At 40.4% G+C, this 10,887-nt stretch overlaps 2 protein-coding genes across 6 annotated transcripts in view; one reads left to right on the plus strand and one right to left on the minus strand.

The window, feature by feature from the left end:
• Window positions 1-721: 721 nt before the first annotated feature.
• Window positions 722-6,428, minus strand: LOC135489562 (T-complex protein 1 subunit eta-like). Its single transcript, XM_064774960.1, has 11 exons — window positions 6,346-6,428; window positions 5,588-5,741; window positions 5,247-5,353; window positions 4,640-4,818; window positions 4,354-4,525; window positions 3,989-4,153; window positions 3,617-3,750; window positions 3,269-3,421; window positions 2,435-2,586; window positions 2,066-2,254; window positions 722-1,730 (listed from the first exon to the last, which is right to left on the minus strand). Exons 1-11 carry the CDS (start codon window positions 6,349-6,351, stop codon window positions 1,513-1,515), a joined length of 1,629 nt encoding a protein of 542 aa, XP_064631030.1. The 5' UTR covers window positions 6,352-6,428; the 3' UTR covers window positions 722-1,512.
• A 151-nt stretch (window positions 6,429-6,579) lies between these two features.
• Window positions 6,580-10,887, plus strand: part of LOC135489890 (dynactin subunit 1-like) — a 33,226-nt gene continuing 28,918 nt past the window's right edge. For 3 of the 5 annotated variants that reach the window (XM_064775502.1, XM_064775505.1, XM_064775504.1), the window contains exons 1-5: window positions 6,580-6,623; window positions 7,895-8,000; window positions 8,392-8,507; window positions 9,276-9,426; window positions 10,414-10,434. In XM_064775502.1, the coding sequence (XP_064631572.1) occupies window positions 7,898-8,000; window positions 8,392-8,507; window positions 9,276-9,426; window positions 10,414-10,434 (391 nt within the window). In that variant the 5' untranslated portion in view covers window positions 6,580-6,623; window positions 7,895-7,897. The remainder of the gene's footprint in view (window positions 6,624-7,894; window positions 8,001-8,391; window positions 8,508-9,275; window positions 9,427-10,413; window positions 10,435-10,887) is intronic. The other 2 variants (XM_064775503.1, XM_064775506.1) reach the window with 1 other exon arrangement.

Below are 10,887 nucleotides of genomic sequence, written 5' to 3' on the forward strand. Positions count from 1 at the left end.
TCGGAATTGTTCAAAATTAGCAGTAGAATGCTTTTCCTTTGCTATTTAGCGTTCATATAGCTGTATTTCGCTGATTTATGCAAGGTACTGCAGCGCCATCTATCAACTCTTTGATAAACTCGGTGACAGGTACCCCTCAATTAGATCAGCTGGCCCCCAGCCTCAGGTATTATTCAAGGTTCGGACAGCTCCTGGGAGAGTTTTCAGTGTCATATATGTAGCGGGTGCAGCCATACAGGTCGGAACAACTCCTGGGCAAGTTTACAGTGGGGACCTATGGTGCTGCCATATTGATTGTAGGGACAAGCCATATAAACAAAACTTTAAGATCTTCCTTTCAGCCATCTTGTTTGTCCCCGACTTCATCAATAATCTCTGCTCTTGCCTGTAATCTGCAACCTTCATGACTCAGATATGGGCAGGACAGTTTTGCTGCTAATGACCACTTACTGTGACTTAGTAAGTGTGCCCGATGTTGAATTCAAATGGCCTGTCGTTATTGGCTGCTTATGACAGCAGCATCCCAATTTTTACTGGTACCACCAGCAAGCAGAAGTCATGACCAAGTGTCTCCAAAGTGCTGACATGGGCCAACAACAGGAGCAGATTGATGAACACTAAACAGGTAACCGATCTTTGGTGAATTTCATGAAATTGGAAAACAAAGATATCCAAGCAGCGATTACCTGCCACAAAAACAAACTCCACTGATTTGTTACATCCACTTAATGACATTTTTTATTATTTACAAAAAAAGATGTACATGTACAAAAAGCTGGCAACTAGATTTTAAATGAGCACACATGATGACATTCAGTTTTAAATGGTTTAAGTGATAAATTAAGCTTCTGGGACATACATAAACTCAAACTGTACCAGATGTAGCATTTTGTTAGCTGGTACGGTTTTGTTCCGTGGAACAAATATATTTTGTTCATATTCCAGGATTGTTCAGGAGAACACCAAAATAGGATTACAATTTGTTTGTATCAAACACAGCACAAAGGCAAAAACCAGATGGTATTATCAGAATTTATAAGGAAAGCCAAAGATATCACACATGAGCAGCTTCCAAGAAAACTAGAACAAGAATACAATTTGATCAAGCCACTCAATCTTGCAATGATTATCACAGTAACTCTCAAACAAATGAGAAATTAGCTCAATTCTAACAAATCTACACTCAATTGATGAATGGTATCCTTGGAATTTACTACATTCATTACATCAAAACACCAAACAAAAGTCATCAATGCAAATCATCCTTCTGAGTGAACAAAAGAAATGAACTAGGATTTAGAAAGTCAAGACCGTCAGAGTATACAGGTTTTGAACCCCGACAGCATTTTTAAAAGTTCGAAATTGATACCACAATGGTATACCAAAGATAGTTTCAGTTGTCAAGGTGTTTTGAAATACACAATGGAAGACATCAAACAGTTTCCGTTTTGTAGTCCCAGAGTCAACAACTACACACAAATGTTGAAACATTCTAATTAATACTAGAGTTTATTAACGTGGACGCCCCCTTCCACGGCCCATGGGTGCCTGGCCCTCTCCTCCTCCAGATTTAGGATTCTTGATCGTTTCGTCGACAGATAAGATGAGGCATGTGGCCTCGGAAGCTGCAGTCAAAGCATTGATCTTGACAAGAGCTGGCTCCCATACACAGGCTTCAAAGTTGTCGGCGATATCTTCGGCCGTGATGTCAACGCCGAACCATGTACCACCTGGAAAGGAACAAAGATAACTCATGATCATATCGGCTCAGAAACTTTTGGCTTCCACTGGCCGCGACTGAGTGGTGCCTCTGGAGCAGTATATTCAAAATACTTCCCATTGGGAAGAATTTTCTTAAAACTACATTGAACCCACCAACAATATCTCACAAACCTCTTGAGGTGACCACAACCTTAGATTTTGTCCATACCATGAAACTTGTCTTGAAATCGACCACAAATGGGAGAAAATATCACGAGTCTTTATACAACCAAGAAAAATCTAGTAGCTTTACAGCTATCCAAGGGTGAGGAGGCTGGTCCTGTTGCAAGTCCAATGTACTAACCTGCTGCATGCTTCTGCCTCAGCTTATTGAGAATATTCGTGGCATCAAATCCAGCATTATCACACAGTTGTCTAGGGATAATCTCTAAAGCTTTAGCCATAGCTCCAATAAGCAGCTGTTCTTTACCAGCGATCGTTCGTGAATAGTCTCTTAGATATCTACTTAGTTCCATCTCAATCGCGCCACCACCTGAATGAAGAAGAAAGCAATAAATTATATATGTCAACCCTGTAACACATTTGACCTATGTCAGCTGTTAGAGAGGGTTTTTTTGGCAGATGTAGTAGAACTATGTCAGTTGGTGCAGAAATTGTTCCAATAATCCTAGAAACAAAGGATGAAGATTGATAAGAAGTCCAACTCTCTCACCTGCTACAACAGAGTCATTCTTGATGGCTCTTCGGACAATCATAATGGCATCATGTAAAGATCTTTCAGTTTCCTCCATGAATTGTTCAGCTCCTCCTCGGAGGACAAGAGTGCACGTCTTTGCCTGGGGACAACCGCTGAACAGATTGTACCTAGAAGAGAAGGATGACTCAATGAAGGCAGGGAAGTTTCATTACTTCTCAAAATGATTTGTCCATTTGTGGATATGTACAGGAAATGGACGAATACAAGAGAATTTGCATGTGGGTTGCAATTACTATGAAGAAAGCTACAATGACAGCAATCTCCAACTCTCAGCAACCCTCCCCCACACCCTGGCGGGGCTAGACAAGCTAAAACAGCAAGTCATCGTCCCAAAGGTAATGGGTAATTTACTTTACCAGAGCTGTAACACTGAGCAAGTACTTATCACCTGCCCAGCTGACTTAGCAATGGAAATATAAAGAGAAAACAAAATACCATATTATCAATCATAAAAGTAGGAACAATCTTAATATCTCAACTAAATCTGAATGTAGTTTGCAATTACTATGAAGGAAGCTACAGCAAAAACTACCTCCAACTCTCAGCAACCCTACCCAACACCCTGGCGGGGCTAGACAAGCTAAAACAGCAGGTCTTGGCCCCAAAGGTGAAGGGAACTTACTATACCAAAGCTGTAACACTGAACAAGTATATCACATGCACAGCTGACTTAGCTATGGAGTGCCAAGACGACAATTCTAGATGTTTCAGTTTATTATTACCAACTTGCATAGCAAGACAGTCAACATGGAAAGTTAAGCCAAAACCAATTGGAAGACCCTGTCTCACCTTTCACCTCCAATTTGCACCTCTTCAAACAGACTACAGCGTCCAAGAACATCATCAGTCATGGCTTGTACAGATGTCTGAACAGCACCACCACAGGCCTTCAGTGTTCGTTTTAGATCTTCGTCAACAACGCGACCTGCACAGAACATATCTCTGAAAAGTGAGGTAGAATTTAGTCATGTTCAACCACCTGAGGTGAGCTTTTCCTTTGCAGTGGCCTGTCCCCGAGACATCACCCTTCTTCTGTCCGTGTATAGGAGAAAATACTAGTCTCAATTGTCTTCATGTTTGAATTCAAATGTTTAGTTTCTAAGGAATGTTGTTAATAAAGGAAACACCAGCACTCACCTGTCAGCAAAGTACTGTGTAGCAACATCACCTATAGGTAACTTAGATAGAACGACCTTGGCCCCACTTTCATGGATTTTATCTAATTTCTCATATAGAATCTTCCATTCTGCATCTACAATATTTTGATATTCCTGAAAGACAGAATTTTCTATTGTACGGCAAAAAAAGACAGATGTATCTGTTTGTTTGAGGAAGGTTTTCTAATTTTGGTATGTACAGTCCTTTTCAGACCTCGTCCTACGACAGTTTACTTCAGAATTAAAAACTGGTACCTCGTGACATCTGGGAGGGGAGAAGCAATTTAGGGTAATGTGTTTTGCTCAAGGACTCAAACTCAACAGTAGTATTCCTACAGAGTGTCAAACTTACCTGTACGCTATCAACCCTGACTTCCGCATTCTCTTTCTCTGCCTTCAGTTCCAATTCAACATTCAACAAAGCTATTTTCAGATCCGTGTACTTCTTAGGCTGCATTTCAAATCCCGCATAACTGAATGTTTTCTTAAATGCCACGCCATCAATCAATTTTGACTCCTGAAAACAGAAACGAATCAAGTCAACTTTGAACACATGGAGTCTCTCAACAAGTCTATTTCACCACAATCATCTTCCTTTATCAGGGCTAAATAATGCTTTCAATTAAAAGTGAGTTGGGTTTTTATGCCGCTTCACAGCACCAGAGATTTTTACCACCCAGCTGAGGCAAGAAGATAAGAAGTAGAATTACTAATTACCTCTAAAGCTCCACCAGGAACTTTCTTGATTCCGATCATGTTCAGGGGCAGTAATGTATCAAGGGTCATGACAGCATCTACAACCATTTTGGCAAAGAACTCTTTCTGGTGTGCAACAAGTTTTGAGCTCAGGGCTGTAGAAGCACATTTGGTCAGAAGTTCCCGATGTTCACTGAAAAAAAAAACACAAATGAAAAATATTCCAAATAAAATAATCAATTTCCTTTGGACAATTAATTTATTGTTCCTGTTATGACAAATAATTTCCAAGGCAGTCGTATCTTACCTTGCGTCACTTGTCTGAACCCCAACCGACAACTCCTTGATTTTATTCACGGCGAGATGCGTCGCTTTTCTGAAAGCTCGAATGATGATCTGGGGGTGCACACCCTCTTCAATGAATGGCTTGACCTGCTTCAGGAATTCACCGGCCAAGAGGACAACTGATGTGGTTCCATCGCCCACCTGAAAGACAAGCCACGGGTTAATAAATAAACAAGTATTCAGTTACGAGATTTAATGAATCTTTTTCTCTTTACTTCCAAGAGCACACCTCTGGATAGTGACAATAGCGGACACCACAACAGTCGGAGGTGGCCGTTTGGAACCAAAACAAACCTGACAACGCACAACTAACTTCTTCTTCTTCGGATAACCTGCCTAAAACTCTTACAAAGTGCTCATGTTTCAAGGTCATGCTGTGTTTCCCACAGTTTTCCCCCGACATTGGTGTCTGCACGCCAGAATTTCTGTCAAAGATCCTGGTGCAGGGACAGTCTTGCAGGATGTGGTCTGGTGTCTGTCGCACAACTAATACAAGAACATGTGATATGCAATCAAACAATCGTTTATAAAAAGAGCAAGTTGACACGCAGAAAGTTTCTGAACCTCACCTCAGCATCTTGAGACTTGGCAATATCCACCAATGTCTTGGCAGCAGGATGAACAATATCCAGCAACTTCATGATCGTAGCTCCATCATTAGAGATAGTTGACTTTCCTAGAATAAAAGAAATCAGTAGTGTTACCCTTCTGTATTCACCTTACCATCAACATCACTGCCAAAGCTGATTGAGCAACTGGGCCCCGATGTTTGGGGGATGATTCTTTTCCAAGGACCTTACCCCCCTTGAAGGAAGACTTACATTGGTGACCATTGTAACATTTAGGAGAATGAAATAAGAGCATGACTATGATATGACTACGATACTTTTCTAACTTAGTTTAAACTAACCTTGATCACTGACGAGCAACTTGTCCATGCCCCTTGGTCCGAGGGTTGTTCGGACAGCGTCGACGATGGCTTGGCATGCATTGATATTACTAATCAGCTGTGGCTTCCCCTGGGAGGAGTCTGTGCCCTCCTTAAGGAGGATGATCCTTGGTTGCTGAAAGGAAATGGAGGAAGATATTGGTCAGGGAGGTATCGTCACCAGGCACCATCATTTATGATTTGTACTACAGTTGCAGTTTGTCTCCAAATGCCAAATATTGAGTTCAGTCCCTTAAAATGAGTAACTACTATTTGGGTGATGAATGGAGACTGTGGCTGTGCATCCAGTGAGTTAGTTGTCTGTGACTGCGAGACTCGGGTTAGATTCGAGAGACCGCATCATGCATCGGTAGTTACTCATTTTAAGGGACTGCCAAGCACATTCACACTCTTTCAGCATACCATGTAGACAAGACGACATGTTGTTGACTGACAATCCCATACAGTCAGAGAGTTTACTCTGGGTGCAGCTACAATTTCTGGAATGTTCCCTGTACATTTTACACTACAGGTTCCACACTATCCACAGAAGACATAGAAAGAGCCGACGAACCGGCTTACAAATGGGGCCAATTAAAGTGTGAAGACAAAGAAATTGAATTGAATGAACTTGTAACACCAATAGTAGATATGTTGAAGTTTCAATAAATGTAGTCACTACGGATACCCAATCACGAAAAAGGCGGATGAAGATGGATTTAATACAAAAATACACGCACCATCATGATGACAAATTCCGATGGCAGAAATCTCGCGTTGGAATTCGAGAATCTAAATTTCTCCTTAAAACTTTTTCAAACTTGCAAAACTCCTCGTAAAACTCGGCAAAAATACATAAATCTTCTCTATTTGAAAGAATACTTTTATTTTTGTGGTATTCATTCAAAATACTGACAAAATGTAATGGAATATTTTTTTATCAATAGTTCAGGACTGTAACCTGGTGGCGAGAAGTGGAACTTGTTTTCTGCCAGGTTCCTGAATTTTCACAATTTCGGTGAGATAATTCATTTAAATACGCCTAAAAAAGCAGTTATATGGCGTTTTTGCGGTTGTAAGAGGAAAAAGAAAAACAATATATATGTCGTAATTGCAAAATATTTCTCTCCCGTTTTGCAGTTTTTGTAGAATTTTCATTTTTCCGTCAATTGGAGTGGGTTGTACCCTTTTTTCGCCAGACCCCAATAGATCCAATATTATGATTATTTTGTTTTCAATGATTGTACGCTTTGAAACGTTTTAATCATTTCCTCCATACATTTAGGGTGTTGCTATTCACCTGGTTGAGGTCGAAGAAATCTTTCAAGATGGGTCTGTACTGACTGTAGATTATGTCTCGTCCTATCCTCTGAGACTGAGCTGTCACTAGTGTCAGTGTCAAAAAACTTAGTAGTAAGGGCCTACTTTGTCTCTCATGTGACCGAATCAGTAATCAGGGCATGAGGGAGGATTTGATGGATATGAGATAATTGCCAACCTCGACTGTGTCTTTGTTCTCTCTGTAATTAAGAGGAAGGCTGGGTGTGACATATGTGAACGCCTGAGCTGCTGTCTCCAGACTCTCTCTGTGAAGGGCAAAGGATTGTGATAGTGGCTATAGTGACATGTTCGCTATCCTCAGCTGACAGTCGTTTTGGCATTTGTCAGTGTCATTCAGTAATCCTTAGTTGTCGATCTCTGTTGGTCTCTCAATGATTAAGAAGAGGATTGGATCTGATGTGTTTTCTGTCTTCTATTGTTTCCATGATTCTGAGCAGGACCAGAGCAGGATGCGATGTGATGTGTTTCAGTTTGATCTTTGACTGTTAGAGTGTTAGAGATTATGGCGTTCAAAACTCATTATTTTACAGTGGTTGGGTGGGCTCCAAGAAAGTTCCTCCATCAGAAGTACGCAACATCAGAAGTAAAGTTTTGGTCCCAAGTTGGTTGCTTCCATTCAATTTGACCTCTCTAATCAGGACACCTCTCTATTAAGGACAACCTCTGTATTAAGGACACTAGTTTTGGTCCCAAATTGGTTGTTTCCATTCAATTCGACCTCTCTAATCAGGACAACTCTCTATTAAGGACAGCACTTGTTAGTCCCAAGGGTGTTCTTATTAGAGAGGTTCTACTGTACTTCCATTCTTCACAGTCACACCATGAAACAAGATCAAAGGACTTCAAATTTTCATGGTAACATATCTTATATTTATTATTAGATTGATAAAACAGACGTTGCTTAGATATCTGATCTCCACTCATCATGTCCTTCGTTTTGTTTTGCAGAATATGGCAGAGGGTAAACCTGTCAAGGTTGGTGCTAGGGTCCAGGTGACAGGGAAGGATGTCATTGGAAATGTTGCCTATGTTGGAACAACACAGTTCTCAAGTGGTAAGCCTTCCTTAACAAAGTGCATGTACATGTCATGTGAAATGACACAATTTCATGTGTCATGTTCCATGTAGCTTTCATACAGTAAGTCCATCATCAGTATGTTGAAAAAAATGGTTAGCAGTTGTTTCTCATTAGTTTAGAGGTAAAGATGATAACACATTATAACCCATGATAAATACATGTATGGTAAGGTGTCGCAAGACATGTCTAATAAACCCTAGAGAGCAGATTGGGACGAAATTTCCTCACTGTATCGGAGCTTCTGCTGAAAAAAACTCATATTTGCTCACCTTTGCCCTCGTTAGGCCAAGGTGATGTATTCCCTGGTGATGTCTCATCTCACAAAGTAACATTTTCTGATATTTTTGTGCTCATTTTCATTTGCCAGGAAAGTGGATTGGAGTCGTCCTGGGTGATGCGAAGGGTAAAAACAATGGGACAGTCCAGGGAAAAAGATACTTCACCTGTGAAGACAACCATGGCATCTTTGTCAGGCAGTCTCAGGTGAGTCTTGTCCTCGGATAATTTTTCCCGCAGCAAATGGTCTCCAACCCTGTGCTAAGACAAAAACTGTCTGTAAGGGTCATTGACTTCCATTGTTTTTCATTATCTTGGATGTGAGTGATCTCCACCAATGGTGTTCCTGAGGCTTGTAAAAAAATTACTGTCGATGATTTTCATGAAATGTGTTGAGGTACAGATGCCCTGATCCTACATGAGGATATGCCTGTCAACCATGTCAACATGGTCAACCTGTCTCTTAGTCAGGATCAATAGTGCATGTACAGATACATGCTGGCCTCTGCTTCCAATAAATCCATATCATCCGATTCAGAATCATCTATCTACTGTGTGCTTTGTTATATTTGAACAGCTGTGTGCGTCTCGGTTATGGTGTTTTCAATAGTTCAGATTTTATGATAACTTCAACATTAGGTACACTGAACAAGTGTATTTATAGAGTGTGAGTGAAAGCATAATGATATTGATTCTTGGACAGTGCCATACGACATTGTGATAATTCGGTCGGTTCAAAAAAATGCCAGAAGGTAGCATCACTCCATATCTTAAAGTTACCTTGCCACATGGAAGTTGGACCAGGAAATGAGACTGGCAACCTTAGACTTGAGTTGAAAGTGACATGCACTGTGTTAATTAGTTTAAATCTCTTGTGGCTTTTTGATGGCTTTATTTGTCGGTTACGTGCATCAAATGTAGCCAAGAACTCCCTTTAATTTGTATTATTCTACATCGCGTTCCTTTGTCATCCAGTTGACCATCCTTGATGAAGGTCCAACAACGCCAAACGTTCCGAAATCACTTCCGATGCGGACGCCAGCAGCCGCAGCCACAGGGGAGGAGAAGGAGAAGAAAAAGATGAACCGCATGTCTGCGCCGTCTGGTCTGAAGGCCCCAAGCAAAAGTGGGTAGAAATTTCCTTTCAGTCAGATTAAGAGTTATCATTTAAAGTCATACAATGAGATTTTTGTAGTAGTTCATAGTTGTTTCTTTTATGAATACGTTATCAACTGAAATGGTCAGATTTTCAATTGATGATCTTTGCCCCCAGCACTGCATGTTTATTGTTTACAAGTACAACAGTGTAGTACTGGTAGACGGTTCCCTTCCTCCTCCCGATTTCCAACCTATCAGCTAGGATAACTGGGATAGATTGGTATAGATGTGTCATAAGACAGTATAGAGCCTTTCGCACCAGACCATTTGTTAGTCGAAGAAATCACTTGTGCATCAGCCTGTCGTTGAATTTCTGTCTAACATTTTAGGTCGATGTTATCATTTTATTGGAAGTCTAAATAATAGTTCATTAATATAATCTTGAAACTTTCAGAAGAAAAATCAGAAGGGAAGGGTTGTCACAAATCAGTGTTTAAAAAAAGTGGGGGAGTACACCGTCATGTTTCAAACGTGGGTAAGGTGGTTCTTTCTCTGTATTAACTATGAAAGCCATCAGATCACCTTGTGATGATCAGTATCTCATGACCAGCCTGAAGTTGGCAACTTATTTCTTGTTCCATCGTCCCGATTCTAAGTTAATTACTTACTCCCAATTCTCAATGTATTGTAAGTTATCCATTAGTTAGAGCTAAAGTCTGTAATAATTGGAGTAAAGAGCTATGCTAACCCCATCCATAACTATCCGAGAAGCTGGAATAAGTTGAATCGTGAATAAGGAATAAGTAGCCAAAGTCAAACTTATATGCCTTTTTCTTTATTTGTGTGCTGCAAAAAAGAAAGATGGCACCACCCATTGCTTTGGATACTCCCTTTTTCCACCTATTTATGAACTGTTACCTGTTTTTAATCATTTTTGGACAGGTCCTATCATGTAGATATCCACCAGCTTGTTCCTTAATGTATAACCGCCTTAATTTCCTCCCGTTCCTTGCAGGATACAGCTTTGGTTGGGCAGGTATAGAAAACACATACATTCTGTCAAGATTTATCAATGTTTTTGACAACTGGTGATGATGAGGTGGTTGGTTAATAGCATGTTGAAAAAACCAAACATTTAACTTGTTTGCGTTTTTTGTTCCGTTGCACATAAAGAAATATGCTTACGTTGTTCAGCAATGATGCTATTTCACCAATGTTAACTGCCTGATGAATGATGAAATGGAAAATATTCTGAAACTATCGTGATGCAAGCTAAAGCTCTACCTCAAATTCCTGCAAATATTGAATTGGTGCATCTGCATGAGCACTGGACATTATCGGGTGATGGTGCATCTGTAAGAGTATAGAAAATCCAGAATTTGAGATGCTGGTTTTTTGCATGCTTTGAATTTTCTGTGATCAAAAGTGATAATGATCAGGTCTTGCATGTTAAGCCATAAGGGCTGTTAACTGCAGCCCAGTTTATTCT

Source organism: Lineus longissimus, chromosome 6 (assembly GCF_910592395.1).
Source record: "Lineus longissimus chromosome 6, tnLinLong1.2, whole genome shotgun sequence".
NCBI lineage: Eukaryota > Metazoa > Nemertea > Pilidiophora > Heteronemertea > Lineidae > Lineus > Lineus longissimus.